The 18,222-nt window shown below is 37.5% G+C and overlaps 2 protein-coding genes across 2 annotated transcripts in view; one reads left to right on the forward strand and one right to left on the reverse strand.

Moving 5' to 3' along the window:
* LOC120514109 (centromere protein P) overlaps positions 1-18,222 on the forward strand; it is a 115,423-nt gene that overhangs the window by 45,493 nt on the left and 51,708 nt on the right. The window lies entirely within an intron of this gene.
* Positions 7,380-18,222, reverse strand: part of LOC120513970 (extracellular matrix protein 2-like) — a 42,283-nt gene continuing 31,440 nt past the window's right edge. Inside the window, exons 11-17 of the mRNA XM_039733893.1 lie at positions 16,583-16,831; positions 15,333-15,445; positions 12,792-13,005; positions 12,308-12,418; positions 9,370-9,463; positions 8,138-8,276; positions 7,380-7,577 (exon numbers count right to left, since the gene is read on the reverse strand). Coding sequence (XP_039589827.1) covers positions 7,380-7,577; positions 8,138-8,276; positions 9,370-9,463; positions 12,308-12,418; positions 12,792-13,005; positions 15,333-15,445; positions 16,583-16,831 — 1,118 coding nt within the window. The remainder of the gene's footprint in view (positions 7,578-8,137; positions 8,277-9,369; positions 9,464-12,307; positions 12,419-12,791; positions 13,006-15,332; positions 15,446-16,582; positions 16,832-18,222) is intronic.

Genomic DNA, 18,222 nt, shown 5'->3' on the forward strand with positions numbered 1-18,222 from the left:
TATATTTTTAAAATACTCACTTTGTTTCTGACTTTATCATAAATAATGATAAAGGGCTTTTATAAAGGGTGACTACTTTTTTTCTTCCATCTATTAGAGGGAAACAATAAGAAGGATATTGAAGATTGGGTTTAGATCAGACTTAGTTTCTGCTTTTCTGAAATAAAAGATTGTGGGTTTATAAATGATAATTATTAACTGTGGTCCTGGTAGGGAAAACAAGCGATATCTTGGCATGTTGGTTAAGTGCTTTTGGGGTCTGGGAGTGATGATGGTGGTGCGAGGTTTGAAGTGTTTTCTTCCGTGTGGCAGATTTTATCTTCATATCAAAGATCTCAAATTTACAGGCCACTGCACAGGAGCATAGTTTGTCAGAAAGATCATTGACTGCCCAGGTGATTGCATGGAAAATAGCTGCTAAAAGCACCCTGATTCTTTCATCTCAAAATTCATCCTATTACATGATGATCCTGCTGGTTCCTATTAAAGGACAGCAGTATGCAGTCAGGGACTATGGGGGTAAAATATTCTACTTTTGTACTGACATTTAATTTTGCTGTTTTTCTGAAAGTTATCTGGCTTTCTTTTTCTGTTAGTATTTTTTTTAATAGAGTTAAGTCAAAAGTCTTTTTCCTTGTAAATCTAATATCTGAGGAAACATAAGACACCAGTAATATTAATTTACAGGAGGGTAACGTCTAAATAGAAACTGAATGTATTAGCTTAAACTATAAGTGAAAAATATGCATTCCAAAAAGCCAAGTAAGCTTTCCTGGAGTTATTAATTTCTAGGTATTAATCACTAAATTTTTCTTAAGCAAGTAATAATTAAGCTGCATCACAGTATTGCTGTTGGAGAAATGAGTATAGACAGTTGCTTTTATATTCTTGCAGAATACTAGATTATTCTGTCACTTTCTGAATCTGGACATCTTCTCATGAGGGTAATACAAAAGTGGTTTCTTCATGCTAAAAATTAGGCCCTTTTTACAGACTTGTGACTCCCTCATTCAGTCTGTTCCTTGTTTTGCACTGGAGAATACACAGAAAATAAGATAGAGCTGACAGAAGGATAATAATGGTGACTGGATGTTCTTGGTGGCCTAAATAAGATATAAATTTTGATAAAATACTGTCTTTTGGGATGACAGGCCAGATTATTTTTTTCCACAAAGGAGTTAAAGTGTTTCTGGAAGAAAAATATTTTCATTGGTCTTTATGTTTAAACGGCTTTTGGAAATAACACCAGCTGAAGAATTAAGAGGCAAGTCCATGCTTGTATCTGTGACTTGCTCCCTCTCTGTCCCCCTGGAAATTTTCCATCCTCTGGCAGCCTGACAGATTGAGATTTTTTCCATTCTTAGCAGAGACTGAACACTGTAATAGTTCCTGCAAATGTAATTGTGAGTAGAAACTGTTGATTTCAGAGTTTCTGCCTGATTCTGATGGAAAGCTTTGTGCAGGTGATGGGTAGCACACATGGAATGAACCAGGCGTGTGAATCACTTCTGCAGGGGCTCTCTGTATGTGTGGTTAGTCTGGTGCATCCAGGCTTGTTAAATTCCCTGCTGCTGCACAGGGACTTTGGGGCAAGGCTTGGGTGCCTGTGGAAATGTGTGAGGTTCTCATCAAAACTGAGTCCCCAGTGCTGCTGTGCCAGAAGTCTCACCATTGTCACATTTCCCCTGGACAGGGATTTGGGGCAGGAAAGTGTTCATGCATAGGAAAACCTGGCTGTGTGGGCTTCCCACTGCAACCACAGCAGCACAGTGGTTAAATCCAGAGCCTGGCTGTTCACTTGGGCAGGAATGCTCATATTTTATATGAAAAACTGCAGCAAGGCAGCATGTTCCATTGAGCCAATCTTTTACTGGCTCACATGGGCTTTGAGAAACATCCCAACTTGCTTCAAAATATTGATTAGTTTTGGAAGTCTCTTAAATATCATGCAAGTCTGGTTTTGTTTATTTCATACATAACCTTGTCTTCTGTCTCATGTGACTCACTGAGTATGGAGGGTAAATCTTGCACTTATCTTAGCAGATAATTTAGACCGTGGTATGTGATACGTGGCATTTGGAATTCAAGTCAGATTTTCATTTACTCCAGAACTTTTCCATATGTTTCCTATTAGCAGCTTTGTTCTCAAATCTCTAGTCTCCCCAGAAAGGAGGGAAAAAGTCCCAACATGAGCCCAAGAAGCAATGTTAAATTCTAAACATAGAGAATGAGAAAAAAAAAGAGCCTTCAGAACACAATTTCATTGTTTTTAGTTTAGTACTGCTTTTATTATCATGCTGCAGTTAAATTCTGATCAAAATGAAAAGAAAATATTAGTGTTTATTTTGTCTGTTGCAGTGTACCAGTGTATCCAGTGTACCAATGTATCCAGTGTTTTCTGGATAAATAGTATAATATTTTAACTGGCAATTGAATGAATATGGAATGAATGTCTTCAAGAGATAACAGCAATTTCTTTTTAGGATATGGGTAAATGCTTTTTGAGATTACATTAAATTATTCTAAAATTGCTTAACAGTGAAGTCATATCAGATTTTCTATGCACAACCTGGTTTAGGGAGCTGAGATATTTTGCTGCTTTAGCAAACAGATATGAAGGGTTAAAAATTGCATTTCTTAGTTTGTTTTTCAACTGCTCTGGTCTGAGTCATTTCACTCACTTTTGGGAAATGCAGGTGCAGGAATTCCTAATGGGACACTCAATGGAACTTCCATTATGTTTAAAATAGCCAAACTTTCCCTTCTTGATTTTTTAAAAGAAAATAACCTTTTATCTTTGTCACTTATTTAATTTAGTATCTTTTAATCCTTATTACCAATTATAACCAATTTTCACACAGGATACAGAGAAATAGTTATGTGCTTGTTATTAACTTGTGGAAGATAGCAGCTGGGCAGGGGAAAGTGCTCCAGAGAGGTCTTTCAGCTGGGAAGGGACAGTTCCAAATCCTGCCTAGGAGCAGATGGAAGGCAGGAGAGGACAGAGCTGTGAGTGACCCCTTGGCACACGGCTGCCTCGGGCCTTTGGCAGCAGAGAGGTGCTGTGCTGCGAGGTGGAGAGCAGCTGCAGGGACCTGAGCCTTGCACGACTCACATCCTTAGGAATCCAGACTTCTGGAGCTTCTTAGCTCTTGGAATAATAACAGTGACAGCAGCACTGGGAATGAAGAGTTGTCCTCATCCCTTTAAGGCAGCCCAGGATACTGTGAGCCATCCTTCCACATTGCTGGCTCGTGTCCAGTTTGTGAACCAGGACCCGCAGATCCTTTCCTGCAAAGCTGCTTTCCAGGTCAGCCATCAGCCACCAGTGCATGGGGTTATCCCTCACTAGGGAGAAGATTTTGGGCTTCCCTAAGATGAACTGCATGAGCTCCTGCTGGCCATTTCTCAGCATCATAACCCCAGAGAGTCACATGTCAGTCACCAGTGACCTTGTGAGGGTGATCTGCCCTGTCATCCAGATGGATAATGAAGCTGGGAGCAGAGCTGGAGCCAGCACTGACCCTGGGGTGCCCTGGCACTTCCTGACCTCCAGCTGGAATTCACCACGTGGCCTCTCTGCACTCAGTGCCTCCCACCCATTTTCAGTCCACCTCACTGCCTGCTCATCCAGCCCAAACTTCACTATGCTTTAGGAATTTGCAACTCTTTGTTCCTAAGATCAGGCAGTGATATTCAAAAGCTGTGCTCCTTCTCTGTCCATCTGTCCTCTTTTCCTTCTAGCCAGCTTGTCTAATACACTGAATTCCTGCAGGTTTCATCCTGGGCAGAGCAGGAAGACACTATTAATACTGGAAAAATGAAATAAAATAAACACTTCTTCATCTTCTTTAACTCAGTCTAACAGCAGGAGAAAGCACCTAGATCATGCGAATGAAAATGTGTTTTATTAAAGGTATGTTTTGATTTACATTGTGTATATTTGCCACAGCTGATGGTGGAAGTTGAAATAATCATTTAGTAGTATCTTTTATTCTTTAAACTTTTTCTATCTTATTAATTTTGCTTCTCTTTGTCTACTAATGCTGCAACATTCTTTGTATTGCTGTGTTTGAAGTGCTGCATTAAGTGGATTGATATTGGGAAAAGGTGTGGGGAGCAGACTTGGAAAAATGAGACTATTTCATCCCTTAGTAATTTAATGGTGTAGAGTAGGGTTTAGCAGCACTCCAGTAGTACTGTGGTACTCAAACAGGCCCCTCTGCTTAATCAGTGTTTGTGACGTTTACTGAGCTCTTCCAGTAAAGCTCTGGCAGTCTTTGTGATTTATTCTTTAGAATGACTTTTCCTTCTATTTGTAGAAACAGGCTGCCACCCTCTGGTGAAATTTGTTAACTGTTGTGTAGGGACCTGGCAGATTTTCAGAAGAGAGAAGCCTTTTAAAGTTTGAAAATCTTATATGGAATCAATATTATTTTTTTTATTAGACAAATGTAGGTACTTGTACAAGGAATAAGTAATGAGAACACTCTTCAAAGGATTTTTATCAAGTTTCTCTTACTCCCTCTTTCCTTTCCCTGTAACATTTTTAGAGAATGTAAAGGTGGAGTTGACCTCTTGACAGATTTTCTTCCTATCTGTAAATACTGAAATGCCTTGTTCTGTGGGAAGATCACTGAACACCAGTGCATTATCATCAGTTAATTACTGTTCTCTTAATTACATTACGGTCCATGTTGAGAAAAAATTGCTGAAACTGCATAAGATGCATTTTATATCATAATGTTTGTGTGACACTGACACATCCACCTGAGTCTATGTTAAAGCATGCCAAAGATGTAAGGTGTGGGAACTATTAATTTTTATTACCACAAATGCCAGCTGAAGAATTGTATCTGAAAATAGTGGCAGGTCATTGAGCTTAGTTTTTTTTTTCTCTTAAGTGACAGACATCCTATCAATTTGAAGTGATCTAGGAAATTACTGCTTTTCTCTAAATATAAAATCTACAGGAAATGAACAATTTGATGCTTCCCTGCTGTAATGAAAATTTGTGAGTGTAGTTTAAGTCACAGATGAAGTTTTTTTAAACTTCTAAGGTGGCTGAATTTGCCTTAAGGATGGTGCAAAACTAAGCATTTGATAAGATTGTTTGGAGATTATTTATTAAGAGTGAGAGTAGAGGTAGTTTCTTCTGTGAATGTTCTATGCATCCATGGGTGCTGACTGGAAAAAGATTTTCTCAGTCTGGATGCACAGCTAGAGGAAAGAGTGTGAAGGCAAGAGAGTTTTTAAGGCTCTGAAAGAATAAGATCAAGACTATATGGTTTTATACCTCTTAGGACTTTACTATATTTTTACAAAGCTTTCCCATTATAGCAGGACTTCAATAGTAGACTTAAATTTGGTAAAACTCTTACACAGGTACCTGTATAGAATTCATAGGCTTAGAGAGCACAATGATGTAGTTCCTGTTGTCCATTGCATTAACCCAAATTAGATAAGGAATTATTTGCATTCTCTGTCTTTCCTTGTAAATCTTACCAGTGAATTGTGTAGAATAATGTACTACACAACATTGTGAGTTTGTTCTTTCAGTTAAGCTACAGAATTGGAATCAGCCTTTCTGCTGGTGTTGACATTGCTGAAATGATGTAACTAGTATAACAGGATATAAACCAGTGATTCATAGAAATGTAATGATTTTTCTGTTATCTATTGTGTTGTTAACATTGCATTGGGTTATGGGTTGTTAATGATACTCTAAGGCAGAGGAGTCTGTCCTTAAGGGAATGTTGGTATTTGCTAGGAAATGCACTCCTTAGAAACATCTCCAGAAGCCAGGAATAGGAAGATGCTTGGTCATCAGCAGATTTCAGGTTTTGTGTTGTTTAGTTTTTTGTTTTCATTCTGCTTTGAAGTGTGTTATAGAATTTCTATTTGCAAATATTGTTCATCAGTAAAGGCCTCGCCTGGTCTGCTCTGCCTTCTCTCTTCACATAGTTTTGTGTTTCAGCAGCAGAGTGATACTAACAAAATATTAACTACCAGGATACAAAGCAGATTAAAAGAATTCAGATATTAGACTTGATGCTGATTGCATCATGTACTTAGGAGGGTGGTAGGAGGGATGAGATATTGGGAATTAATTGAGTTCTTTGTAGTACTTTCTTCTACAAGTCTGTGCCATTTCCCAAAGTCTTGGATTTTGAACTTTGTGCAAACCAGCAGTGATAAATGACCTGTAAGCTCTGTAGATTAGGAAAAAGGAACACTAGAGGAAGTGTCTAGAGAAGAGTCACAAAGGTGCTTGGTTATAATCTCAGAACGTGTTGATGTGAGCAACTATGTAATAAAGTATACACATGTAGGTATTCTGTACGTTTATTTAATTTATTTTGAATCCCAATAGCAAATATACACTAAATAGATATCTAAAATATCCATTTTATACAGTACTGTCGGTATTGAGAGTTCTGTGTGCCGCCCTGCACAGGAAGGCAGGGCAGGCGAGTTCCAGCTGCTTGTTTTTGGCAATTGTAAGGTACTTCCATTAAGGAGGGATCCTTAACCCGTGTGATGTCACAATATAAAGAGAAAAAGAATAAAGTGAAAAACATGATTACAGTTATTGTAGATAAAAGAAAAATGTTTGTGCTGGCCTAAAGGGACTTTAATAGTCATTCCTATTAAGCTTGAAGCGTATGATAAATCTTGAATCCTACTTTTAATGTTCAGACTGCATCCAATTGTATCAATAGCAAAACATTGAAGGACATTTTCTTCTTAAGGTTGAAAGGAAAAATTACAAACAACTTTTAAAGACTTTTTGTCTGTTCTTGATATGAAACTTGTCTTTATCTCACTTAAAAGATTGTAAGAATATATTCTAGCTTAGAGACAGCTACCTGAAAATATCATAGCTTTTTATTGCATCTTTGCTCATTATCAAAAATGGCACAAGGAATTGCCTTTGAAGTCTGGTAATTTTTGGTTTTGCAACTTTTCTTATAGTACTTTCTGGGAGAGAACCTAGGTCTCTTTTTCCTAACTGTGGAAAAAGTCACTTCCATATGATTTTTAGGATTTATTTGAAAGAAAGAATATGTCCAAACAATGTGATTTAAGGAAGGCATTTAACATCTATAATAGGAAACATCAAATACAGTTTCCAGTTCCACTTCTAAGAGTCCTTCTGTAAGCTATAAAGACTTTTGTTTAAATTATTCAAATGTAGGTTGAACATTGTCAAATACTACAATGGATCCTACTTAACATATTGTTTCTAATTAATTACCTCCAAAATAGCAAATACTTTGTAAACGGTTAAATAGCGTTAAATCAGCATTTTTCTGCAAATTTCAAGTATTGTAAAACTGATTGGGACAAGTTGCTTTTTGAAACAACCAAGTTGGGTCTCACTTGAGGAAGTTGCCAAGTTGAACACTGTTCCTGGCTAAAATGCAGCGGAAGGTTGAAGGCTGGACCTCCCAGTACTTGACAGGGTTGTTGAAGAGGCTGATGCCGCTGTACAGGGCTTTCTTCTTCCTTCGTCCTGTCGGACAGAAATCGTTCACTCCCAACTTGGCAATGTGGTTGGAATGAAGGAAGACCACCTGCAGCAACAGGAGCAGAAAAATACAGGAGTTGAATGAAAATGGGGGAAATATTCCTTAGCATGTAGGTGACTGAGGTTTGCTAAAACATCCGTTCCATGCAGACTTTGAGAGTTACAACACTTGTATTAAATCTTTAACAAAAAAGTCTTCCTTCTGCCCCAGTCTCTCCCACACAGAAAAGTCGTATGGCATTTTGTCAGTGTGTTTTTAGAATAATTGGACTCTATTCTAAGTGAACTTGGTTCTAAAATGTAATTTTATATTCTCTTCTAGTAAAAATTATGATGATGAGGTATTATAGTCTCATTTCTGGAAACATTTTTTGAGTGTAGGAGTTTCTTGTCCTTTTTTTCCTTTCCTAGGAAGTGTTCCTGCAATTTGATTTTCTTTATTTCTTTAATAAGCTTTTATGATTTCAGGCTCTCCTAGTAAGAGAGTCATGGCAAAATATATGTGTCAGTTAATTATGCTTTTTGGTTGTGACCTAATCAGTGTGACAGTGGGAAAGTCAAACAACTCAGAACTCCCAGAGCTGCCTGCTACGTTCAGTGTATGACCTGCAGGTATTTCAGTTCGGGTAATCCAGGAGGAACCTTCTTCAGCTTGTTTTTTTCCAGGTGGATTTCACGTATACTTGGGATGTTGGCAAAACTTCCATTTTCCACTTCTTTAATTTTATTATTGCCAAGGCCCAGCCTAAAAATAGTACAAGAAACATTTAATTAAAGACTTATTGAGATTCACAACAGCATTGAACAGCTTTTTTTTTTTTAATCTAAGATTGAAATACACAGGGGGACAAACTGGGGGAAGATGATGAAATCTTACATTTGACAGGAAAAAAATCACCATTGACCTAACATAATTTAAACTCCACCTAAAGTTATCCTCACAGCTGTTTTCAGTTATCTGATGTAAGCAATTGTTCTGCTTTGCGTGCAGTTTTTGTAATTATAGTGGCAAGTGTTTAAATTATAAACATCAAGCTGCTTGTGAGATTAATCATGTCATTTTACCAAGTAGTACAGCTGCAAAGTGTAGTCACTGTAATAAGTCCTAATAAATAGCAAGTCTTGTCTAGAAAGGTGTTTTTCATGTATAGCTTATTTTTAAAATATAAAGGTTTTTTACTAAGCAGGACTACCTTGTTTCCTGTTTCCAGCTTTTCCTTATATTTTTTTGCTCTAAGGCTTCAGCCTGCTTTGCTCAGAAGGGGATTCAGAAGCTGGAGCCTCAGGTCATTCAGAATTGCTCTTTCTGCCCATCCTGCCAGCCCGTTTTCTCTATTCTTTCCTGACTGCTTCAGAAACTGAATTTGGTATCCAAAGGCAGTTCAGTAATTTCTGTTACCAAATCCTGTCCTGCTCAGCCATATTTTCAGAGTTCTTAACTGAGCTTTTTACAGAGAGAACTTCCTTCTCTCCTATTTCAGTGATACATTCTTCAGAAACACAGATTTTTTTTTTTAAACCTCATTGCATTTGAAAGCTGTTTCTTTCACCATCTGCTGTATTTACAAGAATAATTTTTTAAGAATTAGAAGAACTTAGGATAGTTATATTTTGTTCTTATTCTACTTTTCTGTTGCAGACTGTTGGCAAAACATGTAATAGCAAGACTAATGTGGGGGTTTAGGGGTGTGGTTTGGTTTTAAAGCTGGGTCTCAGAGCAATTCTCAATAGAACACCTATATTTTTTTTTCCTCTCATTAACAAGAGAAGTATCAAATATGCAACCTTGTTGGGCATGACATTTTAACAAGTAAAGGGATTCAGCCTGGGAATTTTACCTTTGTAGGTCTTTGTAACGGTTAAAATCCTCAACTTCAATTCCTGTGATCTTGTTGTCATCTAAGTGAAGCTCCAGGAGACTGGAGGGCAAATCTGATGAAAAAAACACACAGTGTGAAAAAACCAAGTCAACTTATTTTTTGTTGGAACATTTATTATGTTCTTCTTTCCTTTGTGCTTAGAATTGGGTTAGAAGAATCCAATAGAAGAATCTTGGGGAGGTTGTGTGCATCAAAGAAATCGGTATTATATATAATGGGGTATATGTACTCCAATTATATTACACACATATATATATATAAATATTAAAATAAAATGTGTATGTGTAATATATATGAATAGATGTAATATCTATTATATCTACAGTATATTATATATATTTTTATAATATATGTAATATCTAGTTTTTGTTGGAACATTTATTATGTTCTTTCCTTTGTGCTTAGAATTGGGTTAGAAGAATCCAATAGAAGAATCTTGGGGAGGTTGTGTGCATCAAAGAAATCGGTATTATATATAATGGGGTATATGTACTCCAATTATATTACACACATATATATATATAAATATTAAAATAAAATGTGTATGTGTAATATATATGAATAGATGTAATATCTATTATATCTATAGTATATTATCTATATTTTATGTAATATATGTAATATCTATATATAAAATTATATATAATGTAATTATATTACATGTAAGTATGTTAATGAAGAAAATCACCAATATAATTTCATTTAAAATAATAACTTTAAAAATTAAGCTGCTGAAAGACATATGCTAATTAAGAGATATAAGACTTCCACAATTTGGTACTTTTTCTGGCTTTCTTTATAACAACTGTCATGGTTACTTTGTCAAAGATGTTGATCCTGTGTTCTGTGCATTTACCTCAGAATCTGTAGTCAAAGCCTGTGGAACCAGGGACAGTTTTTTGAAGATCTGTAATTTTTTTCTATATGATGTAGCAGTTATGCTGCCACAGCTGCTAGTATGTGACTGGAAGGAAAGGTTTTGAAGTACTCTAAGCACAATTGTGGTATTTGATAGCTCTTTCCCATGCTAGAATATTTGCTCTTGCATCTCCAAAAATTCCAAATCCAGACTGGTGAATGGACCAGGAGGTGGCGAATCTTTCCACAGCATCCTCTTAGGGCTAGGGAAGCTCATCCCAGCCTGGAGCTGTGTGCTGGTGCTGGCTCAGTTCCCAACCTCTGTGTGGATGCTCCGCACGGAGCGGCTCCCGCTGCCCTCTGGGGCTGGCAGAGCGCTGCTCCAGCTCTGCAGGGATGTGGCTGCTTCCCAGCCTGCCTTTATTCCACTCACAGGCAAGTTTGTTTGTTTGGGCTCTGTTCCAGTTGGTGTTCCAGCTCGCAGTTCCAGGTGCCTGACTGACAATATCCAGAGAGAAGGCCACCCACCTGTCCCCTGCACATTTTTAGTACCTTTTATAAGCTTCGTTTTTTTAAAGCTTTGTGCCACTGCAGCATTTGCAGAGAGAAGCATCTACAAATTCAGTTTGATTTGTGGTGAAGGAGTTCACCATCAAAGCCTGTTTGGTTTGGTTTGTTTATGTATCTGACACATTTTGGACCTCATGCTGTGTGTCTTTATAGGAGATTTCTCTATAACAAAGACAAAATTGGAATCATTTTATGTTGGGATTTTTTTTTGTGCTAAGTGGCAGGAGCTGATACTGGATTGTTTTGGATTGGATTTTTTTTTTTTTTGTTACACAGAGGCTTTCTGATTTTAAAATTACCTAAACAGTTGGGGTGAACTGATTTTGATTATTGTTGAGGGTTTTTTCAGTGTTCTCTTCTTCTTCTCTTCTGTATATCTATATGTACACACATATATATATGTCCATACAGGAAGAGATTAATAAGAAACTAGTTCTTTATCTGACTACACAGACAGAGGCTTTCTGATTCTAAAGTTACCTAAACAGTTGGAGTGAGTTGGTTTTGATTATTGTTGAGGGGTTTTTTGGTGTTCTCTTCTTCTCTTCTGTATATGTACACATAGATATATGTCCATACAGGAAGAGATTAATAAGAAACTAGTTCTTTATCTGACTGATCAGAAATAAATACAGGGGCCAACATTGTTTCCCTGTGAGTTAGAGCATAGAACACAGGGTTTTGCTTTGTTTCCTTCCTTTTTCTCTTAGCTGGTAGTTTTGAGTGGTTGGAAATCATGAGAGTTTGGTTCAATATCACGCTGACCTACAGAAAAAGGAGGTGGAGTACTGAACTCTTTTTATGCTACATTTGTGTGTGTGGAGGTCAGTGATTTGTCAAATTAGTGTTTTAATTTATTTTTACTCCCAAATTACAAGGTTGGGGATTTTTACCATGAAAAAGTTATTTGGTTTTGTATTGCGTTCTGGTGAATTTAATTAAATATTAAAATTAAGTTTTATTTAGGAAAACTATATTGAACATTGTATTTGAGGTGCAGTGTGATGTGAAATATTAAAAATGAAATTTAGACTTTTTGGAGTCACATTTTAAATCCCTAAAGGAAGTGGGAATTTTGCATCCCTTATATCCCTGATCAAATATTGGGGAGTTTGTCCTTTCTCTGTGAGGATTTTTGAGAGGCTGACATGTGAAAAATGTGAAGTGACATCAAATTAGGAATTTCTTTGTATTGTTGTTCCTGATACAAGTGTCTGGACATTCTGTGAGAGGAGTGGATGTGCTGGCATAGAAGGTGGGAGAGGGTGTGCACTGTTTGTGCTGTTTGTGCATGAACTCTTCTGGGATGGGCAATTGGATATAAAGTTCAAAAAGAAAAGGTAAAAGGTGGTCTGGTACTAATGAGAATAAAAAACAATTTATGAATTTAATAATCTTTCAGATGTTAAAGCATTTTGTTAAGGAGTGTGCTGGTATAAGTAAATTAGAAAAGGGAAAGCAGACCTACCTTTAGGAATTGAAGTTAACTTGGCCTCTGCGATTCGTATGTGGTAGATATTTACCCCTTCGAAAGCCCCTGGCTCTATTCCATCATTGTTCAGAGGATTTGCACTCATTTCTGCCCGAGGGGGAAAAAGAAAAGCATTAATGGCATAGGAATTTTGTGTAGGTTAGACTAAGTTATGAAGAGCTGATTTAAATTTATTTATGAATTCTGATATTCCAAACACACATGTTTAGCTTTGATTGCCTGTTCTGAGGGGTGTCACAACTCTCAGGGAATTAAGGCTGTGTTCCTTGGCTTGCAGGATTATCCCAAACTTGACCTTTGCAGCAACTTCACATAGAAACTAAATTGTGAAAGGTATTCCCACAGCATGGATATCTCTTTAAGAGGAAACTGTGCCTTGGGAAAATGTTTGAATGGAAATGATGTATAATATGTTCCATCTTTGGTAAAGAAATTTTCTGTTCTACTTAATCAGGCTTACCTAAAACATGTAGAGACTTCATTCCTTTAAATACATCCTTGGGGATTTTCTTAACCTTATTAGCATGAATTCTGAGCTCTGTCAGAGTTCTGGGTAGATTTGTTGGAATCTCTGTCAGTTGATTGTGGGACAAATACAGTCGTCGTAGCCGCTTAGTTGGTTGAAAGGCTTTGGGATGGATCTTGTATATTTTATTGTTGTTCAAAGCCAGGGCCTATGAGAGATGGAAAGAGCAATTAGAAAGCTTTCTTTATCCAGGTCTGCTATGACTATGAATTTGAAGTCATGGATTTGATATGTAATTCAGCAATTAAGTATTTAAAATATTTTATTTTTCCATCTTGCCAAACTTCAGCACTTTGTAGGTGCTTTGGGCATTTCAGTTGATGATGGAAAACAAGGAAGAACCTGAAAGCTGGAGCATTAACCAGAAGGCAGAGCTAACAAGGTGCCAATGGATCATGAGAATTGGCAAAACAATATGTTTGTATTCAGACATTTTATGGATTGTATGGGGGTTGTATACTTCATTGCTATTGTTCTTTAATGCAGACAAATTCTCAAAACTCAGAATCTCATCTTTTATTTTAACATAATGCTGCAAAATAAAAGTGAAGCTTTTAATCAGAGTTTCTTAGATGTTAGTATCTGTATGTGACACGTTAATTTGTTTTATGTGGCATTTCCAGCTCCTGTGAACTTCAGTTTCTCTCTTCTGTACAGTACATCAGTCTTTTGGAGGCAGCTTCTTCCTCATTGCTATGTGTTATCAGAGAGCTTGTAATGAGTTACTACAGACAGCAAAATACACACTATCTGAAATGATTTTGCATGTCAAATCACATCTCTGCATTTCCATACTTAAGCTATTCATTTCTGTTCCTTTTTTATTTCTTGGAGTCATCTCTTCTTAGGAATTGTGCGGGGGAAAAAAGTAGAACAAGCAAGAATTATTTTTTCCCAAAAATAAAATTAGGTTAGCTCAAGGAAATAAACAGGAAATGCTCCTTCCTAATCCAAGTTGCCATCTGTGCCTTTGCTAAGCAGACTCCAGGACTGAGCCAAGTTGTACAAAGTAAACTTTGCTCTCAGTGAAAATGTTGTTCAGCCTTGCCACAAATGAACCGAGGAGAAAAAGCAAAGCAGCTGAGTGTGCTCAGCTATCACATAATTAAGTGGTGACTCTGGTTTTTAATGTGATTGCTGATGGATTCCAGTGGCTTTCTCAGTCGTTGGAGATAAGAGACTCTTAGATCTTTTACACAGAATGTAAACCACAATTTGTGCAGTTACCTTTGGCTTGCTGCTAAGACCATTCTGCACAGAGACAAGAGAATAGGAAATGCTTCATTGCCAACTCTGAATTTATATAGTTCCTGTTTTTTCTGTCCTGTCCTAGGCCATAATAATTAACAAGCTCATTCATAAACACTTAGATCTGGTAAATTTTCAGATCTTACTAAGAAGCCAAAAATGGCTGAAAGGATTTGTTTTATAGAATCGTGAATTATTTTGGGTTGGCAGGGACCTTAAATACCATTCAGTGCCACCACCTGCCATGGGCAGGGACACCTGCCACCATCCCAGGCTGCTCCAAGCCCCACCCAGCCTGGCCTTGGACACTTCCAGGGATCCAGGGGCAGCCACAGGTGCTCTGGGCACCCTGTGCCAGGGCCTCACCTCCCTCACAGGGGTGAATTTCTTCCTAACGTGTTACGAATGGTCCTTATGTTAGTTTGTGTGTCTTGTGTCTTTCTGATGGAGAATAGAATGTAGTTAATTTGCTATCAGTTATGGAACAGATTTGTGTTTTATAGAGAATTTTTAAATGCTCAGTATTTGTTAGTGGAACTAGATCTGCATTCTGGATCTACAGTGACATCCAATAGAAACAAATATTCTAAAGCAGAATTAATCTACTTCCCAGCCCTCTGGGACTCTCATTTCCTTTCATCATAAAAGGGATTATTGCATACTGTAAACATCTAGATTTATCAGTTGCCAGTGATATTTGTTTCAAAGCCTGTCACTACGTGCATAATTGAGCATGGTAACAAATTAGGAGTAAAGCCCCTAGCTTTTCCAGTAATTCAGTGTTTCTCTGTTTTCTGTTCAGGTCAGCTGGATTTGTAGCATTGGTTTCAGTGCTGTATGTGTTAGCTGTATGTTCTGTTCTTTCGAAAATACCCTCAGAAAAGGTGATTGAAGTTTGTGAGGTTAAATTCTTTCTGCTATTTTCCAACTAAGCAGATAAAAAGGAGGCCTTGCAGCCTTTAAAATGTAGGGAATGTTTCTGTGCACACTAAGAACTGAAAAATCTTTTTTTGTTAGATCTATATGGTACATTTTCTGGGTATTGTAGAAAGTAGTTCTTAGAGCTTAAAGGTATTTGCTTCTTACTATGTGGAAGCACTCAAACATGCAGGCATTAGACTATTTTTATCTATATTATTGGAGAAGGACATACTATTTTTATTTTTAAAGCATCTAAATATTTCAGATTGCTAACTAACTGGGAAACTTGGGAAATAGCAAGCTTACATAAAGTGATGTGAGTCCTTGGAGATCATTTTCCTTGACCTCTTTGATTTTGTTGTTTTGAAGATCAATCATACGAGTATCTGGCGGGATGTTGCGAGGAATTGATGTCAAACCTACATAAGTATGTGACATAAGCAGAAACATTATGTGCTGTATATAAGTCTAAAGAAATTAACTGCCAAACATCAAAACACAGTAAGATTGTTAATGAATATGGTGTGGAAGAAAATATGAACAGCCATAAAGCAAAGGATAGAAGGGAATTTTTGATAGTGGGAAAAACCAATGATATAAGAATGTATCACAACATGTGCATTAGTTTTGGGGGGAATTGGTTCTGCACCGACCATGAAAGCTTAATGGGGGCTGCTCACTGTGGACTCTTGGCACCTGTGGCATTAACACAAATCAGTACCAGTACCAGAAGTCATTAACATAACTCATTACAAGTACCATAGATCATTAACAGAAATCAGTACCAGAAGTCATTAACGTAAATCAGTACCAGTAGCATTATTCTCCCAACCCAGTTTGCTGTTCAGTCACAAACCCACTGCAGTTCAGGCCATCTGAGATCCTGAATCAGCAGAAAAGACTCAACAGGGACAGTAACTTTCTTTTGAATGGAAATGCTGATGCATTAAATGCTAAATGCTGTCCAATTTATTAACAATTATACTATAATTAATAGTTTGCAGTTATCTAAAGCTGAAGTCTATTAATGTGGGATTTTTCTATGTGTGAACTCCTGTAAAGTGGTTTGAAATCTGTAGACCAAATACATTAACCACAATTTGCTGTTGTCAGCAAAAGTTTTTGACTCCTTAATAATAACAACACATTTTTAAAACCCCAGCAATTTATGTATGGACAATGTTTCTAAGACACAAGGAGTCCAGGATGAAGTTCAGGAAGGTGGCAGAGCTGTGATGAAAGCAAATGTCATTATGACTGTGCTAGTGGTGGGAGAACAGTCCTTTGGTTGCCTTGAATGATAGGAAAACTTCAGTGAGCACTAATTGAAAGTGGCACAATTAATAATGAATTCACTTTTAGGGACTGGGATGTACCTGCAGCACTGACAGGAGCATATTTGCCTTTGGCTAAACGGTTACCAGGGGTGCTCCCTTTGCTGGAAGCTAAGCTGAGGGAATACTTTGCATCTCATTTATGTGCCTGCATAATAATATAAAAGAAAAATCCTACAAAGGAGAATCCAGTGGAGAACAAACACATAAATTCATTCTTACCTAGGTCAGAGCAATGGACAACTCTCACATAGCACTGGCATCCAAAGGGGCATGTTGGGAACAGATCAAAAGGAATTAGTGGTAGAATGGGTTCAGTGGTTGGAAATAGAGAATTGTCATCATCATCATCGTCATCGTCTTCCATATCCTGGAGCATCATATTCTTCAGTGTAAAATATGAAGGACCAGTGAGAGATTTGGCAGAGCACAAAGCCAAGAAGAGAAGGAGTGTGTATTCTTTCATGTCTTCTTAGTCAGGATAACCAACCTTGGAAAGTGAACAAACAAACAAAAAAATAAACACCAGAATCAGTGAATAAGGAACAGCAAATGAAGCTATTGAACTGTTTACTTCACTCACTGCCGCACCATCTAGTCCTGAAAAAGAGCCTGTTGTGAATATTGAGGTTTGATTAGTATATGAAGGATATAAAAATAATCTTTTAAATATAAATTAATACTATAAAATTACACATAGTATTAACTTAAATTCCTTAGGCATTAATGTAATATGAAAGCATTTTAATTTAGTTTACAAGCAATATCATTTGCTTCATGTTTTGAAGTGGAATTTTTGTAGTAAACTTTACCAGAACTTGGAATATATTTTATTTTATTTGTTCTCAGTGAAAAAATACTTTTACTGGGATACATTGGCATATGTGCATTGCGTATAAAATTGGGAAGTACTTGATTAGCAGTGCATAAAATGCACTCAGCGGGATACTTCCTAAACACTCGGTATTAAACTCCCTAAACAGTTTAATTAAACTCTTCCTAGTCTAATCTGAAGTTTTCAGTCCTGAGCCTTTCCCACGTTCCAGTCATTTGTTTGTTATTGCCATTGATAGAAGTTCACCTCTGCCTGCAAACACATCTCACAGAGCTGTAGAATCCCAGAACATTTTAGTTTGGAAGAGACCTTAAAGATCATCTCATTCCACCCCTGCCATGGCAGGGACACCTGCCACTATCCCAGGCTGCTGCAAGCCCCATCCAGCCTGGCCTTGGACACTGCCAGGAATCCAGGGGCACTCACAGCTTCTCTGGGCACCCTGTGCCAGGGCCTGCCCACCCTCACTCTTTTCTTCCCAATAGCCTAAACCTATTCCCTGCCAGTGTGAAGCCATTCCCCTTGTCCTGTCACTCCAGGCTCTTGTAAAAAGTCTCTCTCTGTCTTTCTTGTTGTCTCCTTCAGGTACTGGAAGGTCACAAATCAGTCACCCCAAAACTTCTCTTTCCCAGGCTGAACAAACCCAATTCTCTCTTGACTTCTGTTTGAGGGAGCTCTTTTCTCTGAGAAGGACTTGCCTGTTAGAAATCCATGTCAGTGGAAATCAGTGACTTAATTTACATCCAAAAGAAAAGCTGTCTGATAGTTTTGTGTGTGAATTTTTCAACATAGATTGGGGCTTTTCTGTTTGTTGGGTTTTTTGTTCCTTGCTCCTAGGTGCAGAGGAGAGTGGAGATAGTAAGAATTGCCACAGATGCAACAAACTCTGAGAAAATGTTGTAGATTCATCCCTCAGCTTGATGTTGTTTCCCTTCAAAAGCCAATTCCAGAAGTCATTTGGAAATGAAAAATGTACTCCATAAACCAAGAGGGGCTACAGGAAATTTTATTGTGCATGTCCTGTTTA

This window comes from Passer montanus, unplaced genomic scaffold (assembly GCF_014805655.1).
Source record: "Passer montanus isolate IOZ18808 unplaced genomic scaffold, ASM1480565v1 scaffold9, whole genome shotgun sequence".
NCBI lineage: Eukaryota > Metazoa > Chordata > Aves > Passeriformes > Passeridae > Passer > Passer montanus.